General features: G+C 42.8%; 1 protein-coding gene across 1 annotated transcript in view; it reads right to left on the reverse strand.

The window, feature by feature from the left end:
* The window catches only part of ANO3 (anoctamin 3), a 542,814-nt gene that overhangs the window by 195,958 nt on the left and 323,516 nt on the right, over nucleotides 1-23,340 (reverse strand). The window contains exons 11-13 of the mRNA XM_082269831.1: nucleotides 15,332-15,453; nucleotides 11,885-12,019; nucleotides 7,243-7,339 (exon numbers count right to left, since the gene is read on the reverse strand). Coding sequence (XP_082125957.1) covers nucleotides 7,243-7,339; nucleotides 11,885-12,019; nucleotides 15,332-15,453 — 354 coding nt within the window. The remainder of the gene's footprint in view (nucleotides 1-7,242; nucleotides 7,340-11,884; nucleotides 12,020-15,331; nucleotides 15,454-23,340) is intronic.

Raw genomic sequence — 23,340 nt, forward strand, 5'->3', positions numbered from 1 at the left:
ACTGTACCCCCCAAAGATTGTGTTCACTGCACCCCACAAAGATTCTGTTCACTGTACCCCACAAAGATTGTGTTCACTGCACCCCAAAAAGATTGTGTTCACTGTACCCCCCCAAAGATTGTGTTCACTGCACCCCACAAAGATTCTGTTCACTGCACCCCACAAAGGATTTTGTTCACTGCACCCCAAAAAGATTGTGTTCACTGCACCCCAAAAAGGATTTTGATCACTGCACCCCAAAAAGGATGTTGTTCACTGCACCCCAAAAATGATTTTGTTCACTCCACCCCAAAAAGATTGTGTTCACTGCACCCCACAAAGATTGTGTTCACTGCACCCCAAAAAGATTGTGTTCACTGTACCCCCCAAAGATTGTGTTCACTGCACCCCACAAAGATTCTGTTCACTGTACCCCACAAAGATTGTGTTCACTGCACCCCAAAAAGATTGTGTTCACTGCACCCCAAAAAGGATGTTGTTCACTGCACCCCAAAAAGGATGTTGTTCACTCCACCCCAAAAAGATTGTGTTCACTGCACCCCACAAAGATTGTGTTCACTGCACCCCAAAAAGATTGTGTTCACTGCACCCCAAAAATGATTTTGTTCACTGCACCCCAAAAAGGATTTTGTTCACTGCACCCCAAAAAGGATGTTGTTCACTCCACCCCAAAAAGATTGTGTTCACTGCACCCCAAAAAGATTGTGTTCACTGCACCCCACAAAGGATTTTGTTCACTGCACCCCAAAAAGATTGTGTTCACTGCACCCCAAAAAGGATGTTGTTCACTGCACCCCAAAAAGGATTTTGTTCACTGCACCCCAAAAAGATTGTGTTCACTGCACCCCACAAAGGATTTTGTTCACTGCACCCCACAAAGATTGTGTTCACTGCACACCAAAAAGGATTGTGTTCACTGCACCCCAAAAAGATTTTGTTCACTGCACCCCAAAAAGATTGTGTTCACTGCAGCCCAAAAAGATTGTGTTCACTGCAGCCCAAAAAGATTGTGTTCACTGCAGCCCAAAAAGATTGTGTTCACTGCAGCTCACACACAGAAAAATGGATGTGGATCACTGACACCTGCCTATCTCCAATCCCACACCACACAGCAATATCGATTGTAGTTTGTAGAACACAGTTTCCCTAAAATTCAGCAGACTCTGTCCCTAACAGGATTGAGAAGAGATCGTAGATCAGGATTGAGTGCAGATTCACCCCACCCCCCACACAGCAATATCGATTGTAGTTTGTAGAAGACACTGACCCTATAATTCAGCAGACTCTATCCCTAAAATGCCTACAACTCGCCCTGCCTAAACACTCCGACCTGTCCCTCAATTCTATCCGGACACAAATGTTTTTTTCCTGCCTATCTTTCCCTAATCAGCAGCCAGCACATTGATGTGTGCTCTGTCCCTTAGCTAAGCAGCAGAATGACGCTGCTGCGGCGGCTGCCTCGAACTTATAAAGACTTGGTCACATGCTTCAGACGGCCAATCACAGCTACTAAGACATTTGCAGGCATGGCTGGGATGGCTTAAGGCACACCAGTTAAACGATTGTTGATTGGCTGTTGAAAGCCCGCCATGAAAAGAGCGCCAAAGCATGCAAAACCCGGAAATAAAACGACCGAACACGGATTTTTACCCGAACATACAGTAAAGTGTCCGTGTCCGTGTTCGGGTAAAAAAAATCCAATTATTCGGTACGAACACGAATAATACAGTCCGTGTTCGCTCAACACTAGTCATGGGTTCTGCAAAAGGTTGTTACAGGTTTTGGGAAATAAACTAGGTTACAGAGGGACCTTATATAAACAAAAATGACATTGTTTTTATTCTACCCATAGTTTCACTTAAAATGTTCCTAAACGACTGCTCTCCAAAACAAAAGTCATTATTTGACCCTCCAACAACAGGACACAGAGGGTTCTATGTAAAAAAATTATGACATGAATGTCTCGTCATTCCCATAAAAGTAACAAATAATACCAGTGATGTTTGTAATATGTGTGTAAGTGTTTCTATTTTTTGCCTTTCCCCAAATAAAAGTAACATTCCTTAACATTTGTTCCTTATGGCCCGTACACACGATCCGAAAATCGGACGAAAATTAACGCTTGTGAAAGGATCGGACGATAATCGGATCGTTAGTACACAGCTTACGAGAGGCGATCACGACAGTTCACCCGATATTATCCGGTCGTGCAAGCATAAAAATTTTGATCGTATTATAACACATCGTACGATAATCGTATTATCAGTATGTTGTTCGTCCGAAAAAAATGGTGAGCAGTAGACAGCGCATGAGCAGTAGACATCATTTTCCCCTCACACACTACAGCGTGGTTACGCATACCGGAAGCTAAGAATTATCGTCCGAGAAAATTCGTATCGTTAGTAACCTCTCCCTTTAAGCGAATATTATTAAGAGCTGCTAGAATACGAAAAATAACGGATGGAACGTCGCCCGATTTTCGGATCGTGTGTACTGGGCATAAGAGAAAATAGCCAAAAAAACATTCACTCATGAGGCTGCATTCACATCTGAGCGCATTTTTATGCATGATTTTGGCACTTTTTTGCTAAATTTTTATACAGTGTTTTTGAGCTTTTGCATTTTTATATTAGCCAATAGAGAAAACTATCATATGTTGCTAAGTTTTTCAGCTTTTTTAGCTTTGCCATCAACTTTCATTTGTATTATTATTATTATTATTCACTTAATATTATTATTTTTTTTTTGTTAGGGTAAGGGGTTAGCGTTAAGGTTAGGTTAGGGTTAGGATTAGGGGTTGGAGTTAGGGTTAGAGATTATTATTTTATTTATTGTCATATTAAAATTTATTTATTTATGTTGTTAGGGTTAGGGTGTTAATAGTACTATTGCTACTACTAATAATAATAATAAATTAATAAATAAATGTAAAATAAATACACAAATACAAATAATCATAAATAATAAATAAATATGATAAATGAATACTAAGTAATAATAAATACATAATTAACTCCTAATTTAACCCTTAACAATTAAAAAAGAATATAATAATAAACACCCTAACCCTAACACAAAAATAATAATAATAATAATAATAATAATAACACATTATGATTACTATTATTATTATTGTTTATTTATTTATTTTGTTCAGGTTGGGTGTTTAATATTATTTTATTTTATTATTAATAAGAAGTAAATCTTTTTTTAAGGTTAGGGGCTAAATATTATTCATTTATTCATGATTACATATTATTCATTTATTTTTATTTATGATTTTCAGTTATTTGTGTATCTATTTTACATTTATTTATTCATATATTACCTTTTTTTTATGTTTATATATTTTTGAATTTAAGGAAGAAAATCATGCAAAAGCTTTGGCCGAGTGAATTTTCAGCTGCAATGTGAATTGAGTGAGTATGAGGGTTTGTTTGTTTTTGAGTTCTCTTTCAACTGAAGTATACAGAGCATGCATCAAATACATAGTACATACTGTTTCACATTATCGGGTAGGGCGAGAAATCATTAAGGGGTATGCAACAAATGACAGCTGGGTAGATGGCAAAAAAAAAAAAGATTACCTTGATGATTCTATTTTTATTTATTACAAAAGGTTAATTTACAAATGGCACAGGAAGCAGAACTTCACTCTCTCAATCAACATTGACTATTTTTAACCATTTTGCTGCTAGCATTAGTTAATAGATAGAAAAATATATCAGACTTACTTATTTTATACCTTTTTTTTTACATTTCTTCAGTTACTTCCTGGTTTTTTAGGCCTAGGCAAAATATGTCATTCATCCCAAAAGTCTTCAGGGGGAGAGGAGAGGTTTTCTGAGCTAAGCACACCCTTCCTGCATGCCTGAGCTAAAGGCAGACGGATTCCAGGAAGTCAATAATACATACTGTAAATCGTTTGCACTTATTGAAGATGGCCATGGCCAATAATGCTAAAGTGAATTCTCAGCTAAATAAAGCATGGAGACATGGATGGATGGGTGAGTGAGTTGGCATTGAATATTAGAAATGAATTAAATAGCATTTGTGGTTTGTGGTGCTCAGATAAAGTGTAGCTTTGCTTTATGGTTTTAGCAAGTCTCCAAGTTGCTGACTGTTTAGCAACAAGACAGCAAGTCTATTAACAAAGCACAATTCCTAATTATTCATTTAATAGCCTTCAAGATTTAATAATCTACAAATTCACGTAGTCATCATAAATTTGTTACAAGGGAAGGAAGATGGGAAAGGTGCTGTAATCAGACGCCTACGCTGCAGCTAATGGGCCCACTAGAATGGCTTTAATTGGGATTTATCCAGCAGTACCAATGTTTTTCTGGTGTAGGTTATAACTGTATGTCAATATGAATCAGTTAGATCAGAGCTTTGTAAACTTTGTAATCCAGGGACCCAAATAATAAAATTGTTACTGCCCTGGGACCCAAGAGAAGATGTATTGCCGAAATGTCAGCAAAGACAAATAAAAATGGTAGTATAACACAGCATGGAAGCCCCTTACCGTTCACCATAAGGCTCCATTCACACTTGGCAATGTGAAGTCACAGAGGGAAATTGTCACAATTCTGCCCGTGATCTAAATGGCACCCGAAATGTGGTGCGATTTTGCCGTGGTTGTCACGCCACAGAATTGCGCAGCAATCATGGTAAAACGCCTTTAAAAATCACGTGAATTTTGTTTCCCAAAAATAAGCAGGAGCTTCCTTTGGGGAACAAATGTGTATAAGGCCCATTGAAGTGAATGAGCTGCCTTATGTGTGACATATCAGAATCACGCAAAAATCATCTACACAAAATTGCGGCCAGGAACGTGAGCACGAAGTGTTGAGGCCAAAATGATGGATTTTTAAATTATTATTTAAAATTATTTTTATTTGTTTTACATGCGTATTATGTGTAGGGAAAAAAAAAAAAAATATATATATATATATATTTTTTTTTTTTTTACATTTTTAAGAAGCACACAAGTCACTTTACCTTACCCTACGAAATTTCCCATCAATCCACTAAGTGAAACCATGACCAGCCAATGGTGTTTGAGCCAAAGTGCAAACTTTTCTTGCTTGTTTACCAATAATCTCGATTGTTCTGTGTTTCAAAATCTTTCTGTACATGTAGCACAATTGCCTTTTTTTGTTCATGTTTAACCACTTAAGCCCCGGAGGATTTTCCTGCTAAAAGACCAGGGGGTATTTTGCGATTCGGCACTGCGTGACTTTAACGGACAATTGCGCGGTCGTGCGACGCTGTACCTAAACGAATTTGACGTCCTTTTTATCCCACAAACAGAGCTTTCTTTTGGTGGTATTTGATCACCTGTGCGACTTTTTGATCACGCGCTATAAACAAAAAAAGAGCGACAATTTTGCAAAAATAACAATATTTTTCACATTTTTTTATATGAAATTCCCCAAAAAAAAAATGTAAAAATCAAAATTTTTTAACATTTTTGGCCAATTTGTTTTATCCTACCTATGTTTGGTAAAAAAAATCGCAAAAAGCGTATTTTGATTGGTTTGCGCAAAAGTTATCGCGTTTACTAACAAAGGGAAAGATTTTTGTCATTTTTGTTGTTTTTTTTTTTTAACGCGTAATGGCGGCGATCTGCGATTTTTTTGCGGTACTGCGACATTGCGGCAGACAGATCGGACCCTTGACTGACATTTTTGACACTTTTGGGGTTACCAGTGACATTACTACAGTAATCAGTGCTATACATATGCACTGTTACTGTAAAAATACACTGGCAGTGAAGGGGTTAACTTTATTTGGGAGGGAGGGGCTGTGTGTGTCCCTAGGGGCGTGATTCTTACTGTGATTGGCTGTGGCTCTAGCTGTAAGGACACTGATCAACGGATCTACATACTAGATCCGTGTAATCAGTGTCTTTACAGCGAGGAGAATGACAGGCAGCTTGTTTACACAAGCTGCCTGACATTCTCCCTCTTCCCCCGACGATCGCCGAGTGGCCGGCGGACATCGGGTCCACTGGTCACACGCGCGGGGGGGTGCGTGACCGCGCGGGAGCGGGAGCGCGCCTCCGCGGGCGCGCGCTCGCTCCCCAGACCCTCCCAGGCTAGTGACGTTAATTAACGTCACTCTGCCTGGCAGGGGCTGACCGCCGCAGTAAATCTACTTGCGGCGGTCGGCAAGCAGTTAAACAAGGCATCCAAAGACTTCCTACTTAACAATAGTATCATGTAGACATGGCCTTATAAAATGGCGGGTGAAAAGTGTGGAATCTTTCTCCAATAGTGCTGCTTTTTTTAGCTAAATTATAATACAACATACAAGCTGACCTGTTATAAGGGAAGGCTGTAACATGTAGTATCTGTTCTTATCAGTGTCCAGTAGAAGTGTTATGCTGCTATTCTGGCCTTTTTGTAGTAATGGCTGGCCGTAAAGAATCTCTGACGGTCGGAATGGAGCTCTGAAGGTTGGACCAGTTGGAACAGAAACCGGGTGCCCACGGGATGTAGGGTACGGGGGTAATTCCCCCGGGACGACTAAAGGGGCCCAGTGTCTCCTGATTTGAGTGGATCTACCTAGTTTGGCCATGGGCTGTGAAGGCAGAGAACCCATGGTATCAGCACCCCCTGGGAGTTTATCGCCCCAGGAGTGCACTTAGTATCACATAGGCCTGTAAACTTACCCTGAGACTGAGCACTATGCCCCCTTATGCTTTTTCTGCACAGTGCATCTTTGAGCTAGGCCAAAAGGCCTAGCCAATGCATCTGCACTGGCACAATTTATTTAATTTGTTTTTTTTTTTCTCATGTTTCATTACTTTGCACTTTTGTCTGTGTTTCTTTTTCTCATATGGATGGAGAGTGTAGGTCCTCGGGCCTACCCTGAAGTCTAGGGGTGTGATGTGTGGTCATCAGGTTCCTTCCTCCCCAAAACCAGGGGGTCTCTCTTTGGGACAGCCCCTCATCTAGTACTCAGCGGTTGACTTCAGTTGACCATGAGGAGAAGGGTTCGCCAAGCTTTTTGGCTAGGTGGACCATGTTGAGCCTTGCCCCTGTCAGAAGCCTTGCACCCCTGGGGATCAGGGTAGAATCTTACTTCTTCGGGAGGTGGACTAGAGACACACCCTTATGTGCACTTTTTTGTGTGTGTTTTTTCACATGCACTTTTTTGGTACACCTAGATATCTAGCTTTTGCACACCACCGTGGTTCAAAAAAAAAAAGTAAAATCATGAGAAGACAGATCTTACCTTGGCATATATGCAGCTCTCATTCAGTCTTTGTAGGGTGCAGTTCTTCTCACACATAGGACACATGATGGTCTCATTTGCCTCGCAGATCTCTTTACTTACAGAGAAACACAAATACATAAGCAGTTTATTTCTCAAAGTAAAATGATTTTTACTGATTTTGAGTTAATTATGAGGCCATGCATGTAAGGTCTCATGCACATGGGGCAAAAAAAAAAAAAAAATGTAGTTGTTAGATGCGTCTGGCTTTTTTTTTTTTATGCCTCTTAACAATTCTATGCTAGCTTATGTGGCCATGCACTTCAGGTGTTTAGATCAGTATTTAAAAAGCAACACTTAGAGGCATAAAACATAAAAATGCACCAAAGGTGCATTCAAAGAGGAGCTTATGAGTATAATTTAGGCATGTATATGCATGCATATGAATGTATTTCAATGGCCAGAATAAATGGATATTCTGGCCAGTAGAATGCATTTATGCCCAATGCCATACAAGTTAACGTACATACATACCTGCCAAGTTCTGCATATCTGGGGCATAAGTTCATACGCTCATGTGCATGAGGCCTAAATGCCAAAATTTGGCATCCAAGTTAAATCAAGACACTGGTTATGGCAATAGCATTAAGGGCAGCCAAATATGCCACTACAGCTACCTGCATATGTTCATAATATGTAGTAATCATTAGGTTTTGAATGCCATTATTAACTGATGTATATTCACTCATAAAATACCAGGGCTATCAACCTGTGTGATAGGGTCCCATGGTAAAATCATTAAAGAAGAATTCAATTCATGGTATATTTTTTACATAGTTAAATTGGTCCACCTTGGACCGATGTAACTATGCATATTCTATACCTGGCTGATCCCTCTAGAAACTTGCAATTCACTGTAAAAGTTACCACTACTCGAGTGATATCCATTTCTGGGTTCCATGCAAAGTGATTGACTTGCTGTCTACTAAACACAGGTTGGCTTCTCCGTATGGGCGCCATCCAGAGAATGCTTTGCATTTTCTCAGTGAAAGCAAAGCATTCTCTGATTGGAGAATGAGGTGGAGATCATGATGTCCCTGCCCCACCTCTCCTCTTCATCTGATCAGATAAGCTTTGCAATTATTAAGAAAATACAAAGAGATCTCAGGATGGCACCTGAAAGCCAGTGGAGATCATTATAATGGCGGTGCCTACTACAGTGATTTCCAGCTTCTAGGAGGATCGGGCAAGTATGGTAAATGCATCGTTACATCGGTCCAAGCTGGATGAATGTAGCTATGTAAAAATATTCATACCTAGAATTCATCTACAAAAATGTGCAACATATCAAAAGACTACTTGATCAAAAAAGGGCAACAAAGATGATATCAGCTAGAACAAAACCCACACAGCCGAAGACGTTGAGACTGTGCACTAGAAATGCACTGCAAGTACAGTTGCTCTAGATCTGAGGGGAAGCCCTGAAGTCAGGTGAAGCACTGCTGATTTCTAACATCCAATCATGTGCAAGCAAAAATGAATTTTTTTTGTCTGCCTTGCATGTTCCCTACAGAATAAGAGCAACTGCACTTACAGTGCACTTGAAGTGCACTTGTGGTTGCACTTGCAGTGCACAGACTATTTACCTTTAGTAAATCAACCCCTTTTTTGGAACTTCCTGTAAACATATCGATATACAACATTTCATAAAAGTTCATATTAAAAAAAAGAAATGCTTTTTTTGTAACAGCGACAACCACCATTGTAGAAAAACACAAAAGCCATTTAGTTTGGCCTGCAGGGCGTCATCTGGACTGTAAAGTTCAGGGACAGATGGATGTCAGTACAATAGATTTGAAGTTTAATCTCATCAAACTGTATGCCACATATCGGTCATGCAATATTTCACTTTTTGTATGATTTCATATACATGGCACGTCTCCATGGTCCAAAAAAGGCCTAAGGACCATCTATACAGAAATGTACTTGTACATACAGATTCACATGCCTCACTTGATAGCTTTGAAATATTCATAGATGAAGGTGCCACTTTATATACATTTATGGATCCATCAAAGAAAGTTCTTTTATTTTTATGGAATTGCAGGCAAATTGCTTTAATGCAGCTTTTCTCACGTAGAGTTCTATGAAACTCTAAGGTTCCTCCAGAGTTTGCTAGAGGTTTCTTGAGCAATTAGCAATTTATGACTCTCGGATACTGTATGTAACCACTAACACTAATGATCTTTTTAGCTATCTGTAACGGGGGATTCTTCTCAATGACCCCAAATGTATGGTGCATTCTTCCCAGTGGCCATCGTACATAGGTACTTATGAGCTGTAGATATAATGATTACTAGCAAGTTCAGTCCTGAGACTGGAAAGTAATTTTAGGGTTCCTCTGTGTTAAAAGGGTTGAGAAAATCTGTCCCAAAGTAATAGCAAAAAGTAGCAAGTACATATATTCCATGTACACACATTCACTTCATTATTGATGTAGCACTCTCCTAGGTAGGTGCTAGGATAATTAGATAAGTGTGTTTTTGATAGAAAAATGTAGTTGCCACGCTGTAGTCAGAGTGACTGTAATTTTGGGTAAGGTAAAAGCATAGTTTGGCTCACTGTACTCAGTGAGCTGTGATTATTTAGTTAGGTCTGCTCTGTGTGCTCTGATGCTGCTGTATTCAGATAACTTGAAGCTTCTGGATGATAGGTGTGGAGTTATGCAGATGGCAGCATGAATATGGATGCAGTCCCAGCCTGTCCCAGAGAGACAGGTGCTGATTGCATGCTGGTAGACTTTATTTATTCTGGAAGCACACAGAGCTCTGGGTTTTTTCTCAGAGGGGATGAGTCCAGCCTGAAGGGCATGCTGCCCTCTCAGGCAGAAGCTGCTGTTGGTGAGGCCTCAAGTGGGTGACCTGAGGGGAGGAATGCTAAGACTCAGGTGCTAAGAAAAAGCTAACTGGCGGGAGCTGTCTGCCAAAGATCAGTCTGGTATCACTGGAAGATTGAAAGGAGGCTCCATCTGTCCTTGAGCCTTGTAAATAAAGACACATAGAGATCGTAGGGACCTTGTGCGCTAGCTACCCCTCTGTGCCTCATAGTCAGCTGTGGGTCTGTTAAAGGGGACACCAGCTAGTGACCTGAAGAGTTCTGTCCAGATAATCTCCTACTTAAAGGGACTTTGCTCTTGTGGCTCTAACTACTACCACTTAAGCTAAAGTATACCATTTGTTTCAAGCCCAGACTTCATTATAGCTTGCTTAGAAGGAAATACCAAATCTTTAAGTTGCACATAGTTCTTATCATTAGAGTGTCCCACCACTTCCCAATAACCGTATCCAAGTTCTCCAAAAATAAAAACACAAAAACAACATCCCCTAGACTGGTCCTTTAAGAAAGAGTGAATGAGCCTTTTGTTTGTCTGAGTGCGGGGCAAAAGTTTGGAAAGACCTGGACAACAATCCTGCAGCTTCTATGGGAGTAGTGCTACATTAACAAGGAGACTCTAGAGTTTTCTAGGGGTTCCTTAAGCAATGAGAAATTTCTGACTCTCAGATAAGTAACCACTAACACCAATGCTCTTTTTAGCGAATTGTAAGGAGGAATTCTTCCCAATGACCACAAATGTAAGACGCAGTCTTCCCAGTGACCATCACACTTATGTACCGTGAACTGTAAATATAATCATTATTGGCAGGGGTTCCCTGCAGACATGGGAGTAAGTCACAAATGTGCAAGCCACAAGCAAGTCTCAAGTCTTAACCTTCAAGTCTCAAGCAAGTCCCAAGTTACTGTGGCCAAAAGCAAGCAAGTCAAGTCGAGTCCCTGCTAGAAGTCAAGCAAGTCAAGTCATTTATTTTGTCAAGTCACAAATCAAGTCAAACTACTGATCTACCCCAATTTTCACCTTTAAATCGATTAAAAGTCAGTGGTCAGGAAAGGTTTAGTTTTATTTTAAACATTAACAAAACTGCTTAGTGCCTTTTTCTCGGCATATTAAGGAAACACTTTGAATGCCCAAACAGCTCAAAATCCTTCGTCCGGTCAGGTTTTAACACCACAGCCACTAAAAGCATGTTAAGTATTTCCATTGCTAAACAGCCAGTGTCCAAAAAATCAGAACACACTGAGGTGTTTTAAGTGCCTGTGGTGTCAGAAACATAACAGGGACATTAATTTTGCTTTAACACATCTTGAGAAAATGCAAATATTTAATAACTTAAAAAAGTTAAGTCATTTCAAGTCATATGTCTCAAGTCAAAGTCAAGTCTCAAGTCATGAATACCAAGTCAAAGTCAAGTTGAGTCTTTCATTCAAGTTTGATTCAAGTCCCCCACCTCTGGTTCCCTGTGACTAGAAGGTCATATCAGGGGTTCCTCAGTATTAAAAAGGTTGAGAAAAGCTACTCCAAGGTAAGGATAATGGCAAGGAAAAGCAAGTACATACAGTATATTCCATATACACCCATAGTAGTATTGATACTTCATTATTAACATGTCTTAAGCTGTAAATAAATATCCTGACATTTCTGTTTCCATCCTTTCCTGGTCTCTTAGCCATTATTGACTTGTACTCTATTGTGTACTCCGAGTTCTCATGGCAGAGAATCCCACAGAGTAGCTAGAAGCTTGCAGTGGGAAGTGCTGGCAGGCCTTACCTTACTTGGCTGGAGTCCATGGTAAATAATCCATAAAGGAAGACAAACAGTCCGACAAGTGCGGCAGGGATCAGCATCCCTGTGTACCAGCCCAGCCATGCAAAGTACAATCCAATCTTTTCACCGAAGTATCTCCTGTACAATAAATCACACTGATCACATCACAAGGGTCAGAGACACTAGAGACATCGAGAGTTCTGAAAGCTCACATGTACTTAATATTCAGTCATGGCTGCCTAAACTCTTTTTTATGATGCGGTTTTGCAGTAGTCTTCTACATTATGGAGAATACAGTGATTTTTATCCTGCCATAGCAGGAAGTGTAAAGCCTGGTACACTCTATGAGGGTACCCGATGTGTTGAACGAAAAAAAAAAAACAACTATTAGCTCTGGTCAGAGCCACTGTATCATAGGTGTGTGCAGCCTATTGCATTAGGGGGTGCACCCCAAAGTTTAAATACACATGCATGTGTTTGCCTACATGTATATGGCCCCGATACATTACTCTCCCTGCTGGCAAAGTGAAATAGAAGTGTGTGGCACTTCTCTTATGGCAGAGCAGGTCCGAGGGAGATCTTTCCCATCTCCTCACTGGCAAACAGAGCGATAATGCTAATGTGCCCTAGGTGATTAGGGTGTGCCCAGGCACACCCGACACACCCTGTGCGCACACCTATGCACTGTATTAACTACCCAAAGTTAGTAAAGCAATCTCCCTTGCTGAGCTGTTGTGCTCCACCAGAGCACTCAGATCAGTGCTCTCTCTGCCATTGGCTGAGAGTGCTGACCGAGAGTCATTCGCCGGGTGGTTTTCAAGCATGCTTTTCTGACAGGAGCCATACACATGGGCAGAATGTCAGACATTTTTTTTTTGAACCGGAAAATGTCTCCCAACAATCGGCCTGTGTGTATGGAGCCTAAGACTTTCTGTTGAGATGGCAAAGCTGATTTATTACTGATGGGGTCACCAAAAGGTTGGCTTTACTCAACTAACTAATCTAACTCAAATATCAGTTGGGTGCATTGCCTTTCCGAGCAAAGTATGCTGTGATATATGGTGCAATTGTCATAATGTGCAATAAAACAAAGCAACTTAAAACAAAAGTTAGTTTACCTTACAACTAAGCTGAAATCTGATTCATACAACTAATAGCCTAAGGGCTTAATCACACTTGCGAATAGGGTTTGATTGCATTTACCTCAGTGGGATCCATGCAAACAGGTGTCAGTGGGAAGCCCTATTGAAAGCAATGGAAGCCAGAACCTATTCACAAGGATCCCTGCTGAGGTCATCGCAAATTGCCCCATTTACAAGTGTGATTGGGGCCTAATACCACATTTGTATTTTGCCATTACAGGAAACCTGTCACAACAGTAAAACAAATGAAATCAACTGAAAGAGCGCCTGATGGTTGTCTCAGGAGTTCGCATTATTTATTGTAGACATTATTGTGACAGCATTAGGGCGAAAACAAAATGTATTATTAATGAGATGACAATATAAAATGTGTCGTATTGTATTCTATAAGAAGGGAAACAAGTTGAAAGCTAGTCCTGAAAAAGTATCTGTTAGGTCTAGTTTACAGGGTTGCTCTCCGAAGAGGGATCCATGTTCTAAAACCTCTTTAGAGAGCATCTGACTGGCAGTGAGGAGGCATTATATCACTTCTTCACTGTCTGCTTTAACACTTTGAACCCTGCATTACTATGCCACAACCACAGGCATGTGGTTGCAGGGTGATTGCAGGGCACCTCCATTCAGTAGAATTGGTTTCTTTCAGCGGGCAGTGCTACCAATGGAATGTGAGGGTGGCGATCAATTTTGCCATGTGTACACCCCCCGGACACCGAATTTACAATATAAGGGAAGCAAATGGTCTTCACATGTGGCTGTGTCTGTACTGCTGCTGCTGCATCCACTTCCATAGGCTGTCTATACGCAGCTCACAGTAGATGCAGATGCCAAAACAAAGGCAGCTTGCACCCTGCCTCTGATTGGGGCCTAACATGGCTACAATCACCTCAAGCACAGAAAACAATCAAAATGTATTTACATTTATACCTTTTATTCGTTTTGGACAGAATAGGAAAGGGTAAAACTCCTGTTAGGGGTTTACTGCTATCTGGACTCTGTTACAGAGATTTTCCCTCACCTTCTGTTCTGGGGACAACCGTTTACCAGACAGGAAGTGAGGAAAACTACAACAGAGAACCATAAAAATCTGACAGAGGTTCTAGCATTATTTAACTTTAAAAAGTATTTTTACTTCTATCTGTGTTAGTTATGGGGCTGTGTTTGTGCAGCTACTGCTTTCCCTCACTTCCTGTGTTTGTGCAGCTACTGCGTTCCCTCACTTCCTGTGTTTGTGCAGCTACTGCTTTCCCTCACTTCCTGTGTCTGGGTAGCTACTGCTTTCCCTCACTTCCTGTTTGCATCTAGCTACTGCTTTCCCTCACTTCCTGTGTTTGTGCAGCTACTGCTTTCCCTCGTTTCCTCTGTACGTCTAGCTACTGCTTTCCCTCACTTCCTGTGTACATCCAGCTACTGCTTTCCCTCACTTCCTGTGTACATCCAGCTACTGCTTTCCCTCACTTCCTGTGTACATCCAGCTACTGCTTTCCCTCACTTCCTCTGTTTGTGCAGCTACTGCTTTCTCTCACTTCCTGTATCCGTGCAGCTACAGCTTTCCCTCGCTTAGTGTGTACGTGCAGCTGCTGCTTTTCTTCGCTTTCTGTGTTCGTGCAGCTGCTGCTTTTTTTGGCTTTCTATGTTCGTGCAGCTACTGCTTTCCTTCACTTTCTGTGTCTGTGCAGCTACTGCCTTCCCTCACTTCCTGTGTTCATGCAGCTACTGCTTTCCCTCACTTCCTGTGTCCATGCAGCTACTGCTTTCCCTTACTTCCTGTCTTTGTGCAGCTACTGTTTTCCCTCACTTCATTTGTCCATGCAGCTACTGCTTTCCCTCACTTCCTGTGTGTGTGCAGCTACTGCTTTCCCGCACTTCCTGTTTTCATGCAGTCCTGCTTTCCCTCACTTTCTGTGTCTTTGCAGCTACTGCTTTCCCTCACCTCCTGTGTTGCTGCAGCTACTGCTTTCCCTCACTTCCTGTCTTTGTGCTGCTATTGTTTTCCCTCACTTTATGTGTCCATGCAGCTACTGCTTTCCCACACTTCCTGTTTTCATGCAGTCCTGCTTTCCCTCACTTCCTGTGTCTTTGCAGCTACTGCTTTCCCTAACTTCCTGTGTCTTTGCAGCTACCGCTTTCCCTCACTTCCTGTGTTCATGCAGCTACTGCTTTCCCTCACTTCCTGTGTTCGTGAAGCTACTGCTTTCCCTCACTTCCTGTGTTCGTGCAGCTACTGCTTTCCCTCACTTCATGTGTTCGTGGGTTATAAATACACTTTAGTAATATATAGATATATATTTATGTACTTTAACAAACAGACCTGATTAAGTCCAATGGCTGATACTTGTACCACATCCCCCAGCGAGCCCAGCGCTCATAGAGTAAATGCCTGTGGTTCTGTGCACCGTGCGTTTTGATTGGATGTCTGCTTTTATGACTCCCCTAAAAATGTAAAAAAAAAATGATTAACAGAGGGCTGAATCTCTCCATTGGGGACACAGAAAACAATACAGACCCTACAATGGTCCCCTCCTTACTTATAAAAAAAAAAAAAAATAGTTAAATATATACTTTAGCCGAGGGCTCCAGGTAAGAATGAACTTTCTGTGCAAACATGAATGACAGCAGTTGTTTTTTTGCTGTAATTCCAAAATATGTTTTCTCAAAGTAGAAGTTTAATTTTCTTACATGTCAGCTTCCCTTGATGCAGTGGTCAGAAGTGTGTAATATATTGAGTGCAGAGGTCAGAGGTATTTATTGTACAAAGTGCAGAGGTCAGGGGTATGTAATGTACAAAGTGCAGAGGTCATGAGTGTGTAAAGCACAGGGGGTGGTCTGGCCACGCTGGAAGATGGCCGCTTGAGTGAGGAGCTCCCACCGCCACAAGCCTTCACCTACATTAGCAGGAGACATCCAGCTTCGCACACCGCCGGTAAGGATGGCATCCACCGCCCACTCCACCTCCGCCACTCGGTCCCGCTCCCCGAGAGACACAGGCACCAAGCTAAGCCGCAGCATACCGGAGCTCTTCCGCACAGAGGCTGCTAACATGGCGCTGACAGGCCGCGGCCCCCCTGCCTGCCACGAATCCTTCAGCATCCACCTGCTCATATGCAGCGGTGACATCTGGCGATCTTCAGCCTGACATTCCGCCCTCATTAACACCCAGGCAGCTTTGTATGGACGACCTGCGAGCCATTGCTACTGACATTAAAGACACGCTGGGGGCGGCCATATCTGAGCTAAAAGTGACTGCTCACCAAGATTCTGCCATCCGTGATCTTTATTACAAAACAGATGCCCACACTGTACAATTGAGGGACATGCAGCGTCACGTTGAGGACTTAGACAACCGTGGCAGACACCATAACCTCCGCATCAGAGGTTTGCCTGAAACAGTGGAAGGAGACCACCTAACTCCAACTGTCATTTCCCTCCTCAATTCCCTCCTAGACAGGCCTCCCCAATCCCCAATAGACATGGAGCATATACACAGGGCTCTATGTCCGAGGGGTAGGGAAGGGGTCCCGCCAAGGGATATGGTGTGTTGTCTTGTAGATTACCACCTGAAGGAAGACATACTGCGCAAGGCTAGAAACAGGCACCAAATTCAATATGAAGGAGCCCCGATTCAGATCTATCAAGACCTCTCAGGTATAACCCTCCAACATCGCAGGGAACTGAGACCACTACTTGATGTTCTTAGGGCTAAGGGAATTACATACAGATGGAAATTCCCATTTTGCCTATCGGCCTCCACACGAGGACGCACTGCCCTCCTTAGAGTTCCCGAGGACCTCCCTCATTTCTGCTCCACCATGGGTATTCCATATATGGACCTCCCTAACTGGTATGCGGAGTTCAGAAATGCTCCTTGTCATGGAGAAGCACCCGAAGTGGAACCCATGGACGCCCAGGATGTTCGGTCTAGACGACAACGTTCGCCTTCTGGTGCCAGGCAAGCTCATATGCCTGCTAGCCTCAATTTCAACAGCCCCACCAAGCCTCCGCAACTCCGTATTGCTAGAAGAGGGGAATGAGCTTGCTTCACTCCTCATTAAAGGATCATAGCCATACAATCTCGTCATGCACACCCGTTTTCCAATTTTCACCCTAACTGCTACTGTTAATCTTGTCACCTTTTTATGTTTTGTTCAGTCTCTCTCCTCCCTACAGCACAGTCTAGAGTTCACAGAATAGATTGCTGATACCGTGCTGTCAACCTGCTGCACTGCATCTTCGGGCATGTTTCCTACCTCAGCTTGCCTACATCCCTGCAGACTGGTAATGTACCACCTGGCCTTTTGATGACTTTCTCCCATGTTGCCTATAATTTTCTTTCTCACTCTGGATTGACGGTTCAATACTCACTGGATACAACTCTCCTGGTCCTGATCATTGCTGCCATCCACTACTCCCCCTAGTTTCTCGCTAGCCTGTGAGTACCTGAATTACAGTCGTTAGTTTACTCTGACCCTCACATGGATGTTATCCTGTTTGTTGCCCCGTGTAATCTGACTTTGCGGCTGCAACAGCCTTTCTGTACCAGCAGTCCCCTCCGGGCTCAACCCCTTCAGCAAAGACATTTCTGTGACGGTGTCCTGTTTCGAGAGTTCATGTGGAACCAACTTGTCTAACAGTTTTCTTCCTTTAATTTGTTTGTTTTCTAAGTCCTATCGGGTTGGGATTGTTTATTGTATTTCTTTGCATTTCATCTCAGTCGATTAGGCCTCCCTGTGCTTCCCGGGAATGCCTTTATGGGCCTTGCCCTATACATAGTCCCCAACATTCCACCTTGGGCAGAACACCTTTCCCCAAAACTCAATCCTTTAATGCCATTATGCTCTAATCCTGACTTCCGCTCGGGTCTCCCCTACCTACCCCCTTTCAGGGCTAACCACTTTTTTACTGGTTCTCACATGCTATCTTACAATGATCTCCTTCTCAAGTACCCAAATGCCAAAATACCCTTCTTTAATTTTCTACAAATTAGACATTTCCTAGCTCACGCACAAGGCCCTTCAGACCCTCAGTCCAGGACCCTTACTCCCTTTGAGACGATTTGTGACACCTCGGGTCCCCATTGCCACATAATATCAGTGTTGTACTCCCTGCTCTTCCCATCATCACACTCGCAACCTAAGGCACTTAGTCTGCAGTGAGAAAAGGATTTGGCTCTGGATCTTTCCAAAGACGACTGGTCCCGGATCTATTATAACATTCACAAGGGATCCCTAAATGTTTTTGCCCCAAAAAACGGAATCAAGATTTATACTAAGTGGTACAGGACCCCTGAAATACTGCATAAGTTCTCTGCGACAGCTTCTCCCACTTGGTGGATCACTACTACACATCTGGTGGGAATGCCCCCTCATCCAACCATTCTGGCAGGAAGTTCATTCCTACGTCTCTCGCATCACCACCTTTACCCCTGATTTTACGCCGGCCCAATACCTACTACATCATACAACTATACCTCAAGCCAAATATAAAAAATCTCTTGCTTTACACCTCATCAATGCGGCCAAAATGTGTATTCCGTGTCATTGGCTATCCACCACCCCCCCACCATTGCAGAATGGTTTTGGAGGGTTTAACGGGTCGCGGATATGGAAAATCTCATCTCCCAAGCTAAGGATTCCTTCCGCAAATATTATATGACTTGGGCTCCTTGGCTACACTTCACTACTTTGCCCAGCTACAGTGCAATGATCGCTTGTTTGCCATAACTTTACATACGACATTATCCTGCTAGCAGCCTTAAATGCTCCGCAACATTGCTCCTCCAATACTCAGTTATGGGCCGGTCCAACCCTTCCCCTCCACCTTTTTTTTGGTCTCTCCCCTCTCTCTTCCTATTCCCCTATCTAATTCCCTTCTCACTTTTCCCTCCCCTCTCTTTCACTTCTCCTTCCTCCGCTCCTCCCCCTCCCCAAGACATCCCTGGAACATTTACAAAGGTCATCACTCCACCCTTTGAATTACCTGCTGGTAACCCTAATAAGGCCCCTTATTACCTGGGCATTCTAACACTAGCTGGTGTCCACTCTCTGATCTCCGACACAGCAAGTTCCCCGTAGGGGGTGTCGGAGCCCAGACTAATTCACCATACTGCTCAACCCACTTCAAAACCCCAGATTTCGATTACAGCCGGGATGTCTCTATTTATGTGACCTTATATATTCTGTATTTCTTCAATTTTTTGTCTCCAAGATGCCTTATTATTCCCCCTTCTTTAGGGGAATTCTGTATAGCCATGTTTGTCATGTTGCACCATTTGTATATGCACTTTTGGCTTACTTTGCATTATACTGGTTTGTTTTGTACTTTCCTAAATATTCAATATATTGTTTTGAAAAAAAAAAAAGAGTGTGTAAAACACAGGATGAAGAGGTCAGGAGTGTGTAATGTACAGAGTACAGAGGTCAGGGGTGTGTAACGTGCAGAGTGCAGAAGTCAGGGGTGTGTAATGTACAGAGTGCAGAGGTCAGGAGTGTGTAATGTACAGAGTGCAGAGGTCAAGAGTGTGGAAAGCACAGGATGCAGAGGTCAGGAGTGTGTAATGTACAGAGTACAGAGGTCAGGAGTGTGCAACGTGCAGAGTGCAGAGGTCAGGAGTGTGTAAAGTACAGAATGCAGGGGTCAGGAGTGTGTAAAGCATAGGATGCAGAGGTCCAGAGTGTGGAAACACAGGATGCAGAGGTCAGGCATGTGTAAAGTACAAAGTGGAGAGGTCAGGAGTGTGTAAACGTACAGAGTGCAGATATCAGGAGTGTGTAATGTACAGAGTGCAGAGATCAAGAGTGGGGAAAGCACAGGGTGAAGATGTCAGAAGTGTGTAATGCACAGGATGCAAAGCTCAGGGGTGTGTAATGTACAGAGTGCAGAGGTCAGGAGTGTGTAACGTGCAGAGTGCAGAGGTCAGAAGTGTGGAAAGCACAGAATGCAGATGTCAGCGGTGTGTAATGCACAGGATGCAAAGGTCAGGAATGTGTAGTGTGCAGAATGCAGAGGTCAAGAGTGTGTAACGTAGAAAATGCAGAGGTCAGGAGTGTGTAATGTACAGAGTGCAGAGGTCAGGAGTGTGGAAAGCACAGAATGCAGAGTTCAGGAGTATGTAACAGACAAAGTGCAGAGGTCAGAAATGTGTAATGTACAGGATGCAGAGGTCAGGAGTGTGGAAAGCACAGGATGCAGAGGTCAGGAGTGTGTGATGTACAGAGTGCAGAGGTCAGGAGTGTGTAATGTACAGAGTGCAGTGGTCAGGAGTGGCGAAAGCACAGGATGAAGAGGTCAGCAGTGTGTAATGCACAGGATGCAGAGGTCAAGAGTGTGTAATATATAGAGTGCAGAGGTCAAGGGTGTGTACCGTACAGAGTGCAGAGGTCAGGAGTGTGGAAAGCACAGAATGAGGAGGTCAGGAGTGTGTAATGCTCAGGATGCAGTGGTCAGGAGTGTGTAATGTACAAAGTGGAGAGGTCAGAAGTGTGTAACATACAGAGTGCAGGGGCCAGGAGTGTGTAACATACAGAGTGCAGAGGTCAGAGTGCAGAGGTCAAGAGTGTAAAAAGCACAGGATGCAGAGGTCAGGAGTGTGTAATGTACAAAAGTGGAGAGGTCAGGAGTGTGTAACGTACAGAGTGCAGTGGTCAGCAGTGGTGTGGAAAGCACAGGATGCAGAGGCCAGGAGTGTGTAATGCAGAGGATGCAAAGGTCAGGAGTATGTAGTGTACAAAATGGAGAGGTCAAGAGTGTGTAACGTAGAGTGCAGACTGCAGAGGCAGGATCGGGGAAAGCACAGAGTGCAGACGTCAGGTGTGTGCAATGCACAGGATGCAAAGTTTAGGAGTGTGCAGTGTACAACTTGGAGAGGTTAGGAGTGTGTTATGTACAGAGTACAAAGGTCAGAAGTGTGGAATACACAGGATGCAGAGGTCAGGACTGTGTAATAGACAGAATGCAGAGGTCAGGACTGTGTAATAGACAGAATGCAGAGGTCAAGTAGTGTACTCCACAGATTGCAGAAGTCAAAAGCAAATATTGAACAGAATGCAGTGGTCAGGAGTGTGTAACGCACAGAGTGCATGGGTCAGGGGTGTGTAACACACGGAGTGCATGGGTCAGGAGTGTGTAAGACACAGTGCATGGGTCAGGAGTGTGTAACACACAGTGTGCATGGGTCAGGAGTGTGTAACAGACTGCAGAGGTCAAAAGCAAGTAATGCACAGAGTGCAGGGTAAAGAGTGCAGCTGCAGCATAGTATAAATATTATTATTGATATTATACAGGATTTATAGTGAAACAATTTACACTGCACTTTACAATATAAAGGGATACAGTACAGTTACAATACAGTTTAACACAAGAGGGTCAGGAGGGCTGTGAAGCAGTTTCTATGGAGCCATATTTAGGGGGCCAGACCCCTCGAAATAGAGATGGTCCTTGGCAAATGGGATAGCATCCTTACTTTAGGGAGGAGTTAGACAAATGTCTTTGAGTGTATCACAGTGTGCAATAGAAGCCACTGCATGTCAGATAAATCCAACTCCATTTCCTGGCTAGAGGGCATCCATCATTATCTAGCGCTTTCCTCCCCAGCATGACTTTCATTCATTGGATTGCCATTGTAAGTGTTACATGTTGCATGCAAGTGCACCCTGCCCAAGGTTACCCACTCTTCCAGACTGACATCCACCCATTGAGGAATTTTGATATTTGCATAATTCCTCTCACTGGCCAGTTCACTGCTTGCATCAGGGCTGAAAGGAGTGCTAAGGCAAGATGTTGGAATGTTTTTAGAAAGTTATGTACACTATCCTGCTGCCCCTCCTACCAGCCACAATCTGCCTGTGTTGCATAGAGAAGCACAGAGACCCAGTGATGATGTCACTGGGTTTAAAATAATGTATGTAATGAAAATAAAAATCATGTATTTTTAAATTTATATTAGCATGTTGATGAGGGGGGAATGAGGAATCAGCAGATCAAACTTCAGCTTAAAGGAGTTGTAAAGTCAGAAAGTTTTTAGTCCTAATGCATTCTATGTATTAAGATAAAAAACCTTCTGTGTGCAGCAGCCCCCCTGATGCTTACCTGAGACCCCTCTTGATCCAACAATGTCCGTGACTGTATCAGCCATCCAGGACTCCCCTCCTCATTGGCTAAGACAGAGCAGCAGCACCATTGGCTCTTGCTGCTGTCAATCAAAGTCAGCTAGCCAATCAGAAAAGAGAGGGGCTGAACCACAGGTCGGTGTCTGAATGGACACACGGAGCTGTGATGTGGCGCAGGTGCCCCATAGCAAGCTGCTTGCTGTGGGGGTACTCAAAGGGTGGGAGGGGCCAGGAGTCCCGAAGAGGAACCCGAGAAGAGGCGGATCGGGGCTGCTCTGTGCAACACCAACTGCACAGATCAGGTAAGTATAATATGTTTATTATTTTTATTGAAAAAACACTAACTTTACACTAACTTTAGGGCTGCTGTACTTATTGAAGGAGCTGTGGCCCCTCATTCTCAGTACTGCCCTTTTTGGACTGGTGGGGACCAGGCTATAGTCCTGCTCCCACTATCTTTAAGCCTTTTCTGCCTACTTTGGTGTCCCTATAACCACTTCAGCTCCGGAAAATTTTGCCCCCTGAATGACCAGGCCATTTTTTGCGATACGGCACTGCGTTACTTTAACTAAAAATTGCACGGTCGTGCGACTCTGTACACAAAGAAAATTGATGTCCCATTTTTCCCAAAAATAGAGCTTTCTTTTGGTGATATTTGATCACCTCTGCGGTTTTTATTTTTTGCGCTATGAACAAAAAAAAGACCAACAATTTTGAAAAAAAAAAAAAACAATATTTTTTACTTTCTGCTATAAAACTTTCCCAATAAAAGATTTTAAAAAATCTAATTTCTATATCAGTTTAGGCCAATATGTATTCTGTTACGTTTTTGGTAAAACAAAAAACCCCAAAAGGCGTATATGGATTGGTTTGCACAAAACTTATAGCATCTACAAACTATGGGAAATTTGTATAGAATTTTTATCTATTTATTTATTTTTAATAGTAATGGCGGCGATCAGCGACTTATAATGGGACTGCGACATTACGATGGACAAATCGGACACTAAGTGACACTTTTTTTGGGGACCAGTGACACCAATACAGTGATCAGTGCTAAACAATATGCACTGTAACTGTACTAATGACACTGCCAGGGAAGGGGTTAACATCAGTGGCGCTCAAAGGGTTAAATGTGTTCCCTGGGAGTGCTTTCTTTCTGTGTGGAGGATGGGCTTTGGCTGGGGGAGGACAGAGATCCGTGTTCTTGCTTAGC

Source organism: Pelophylax lessonae (genome assembly GCF_965119305.1).
Source record: "Pelophylax lessonae genome assembly, chromosome: 10".
NCBI lineage: Eukaryota > Metazoa > Chordata > Amphibia > Anura > Ranidae > Pelophylax > Pelophylax lessonae.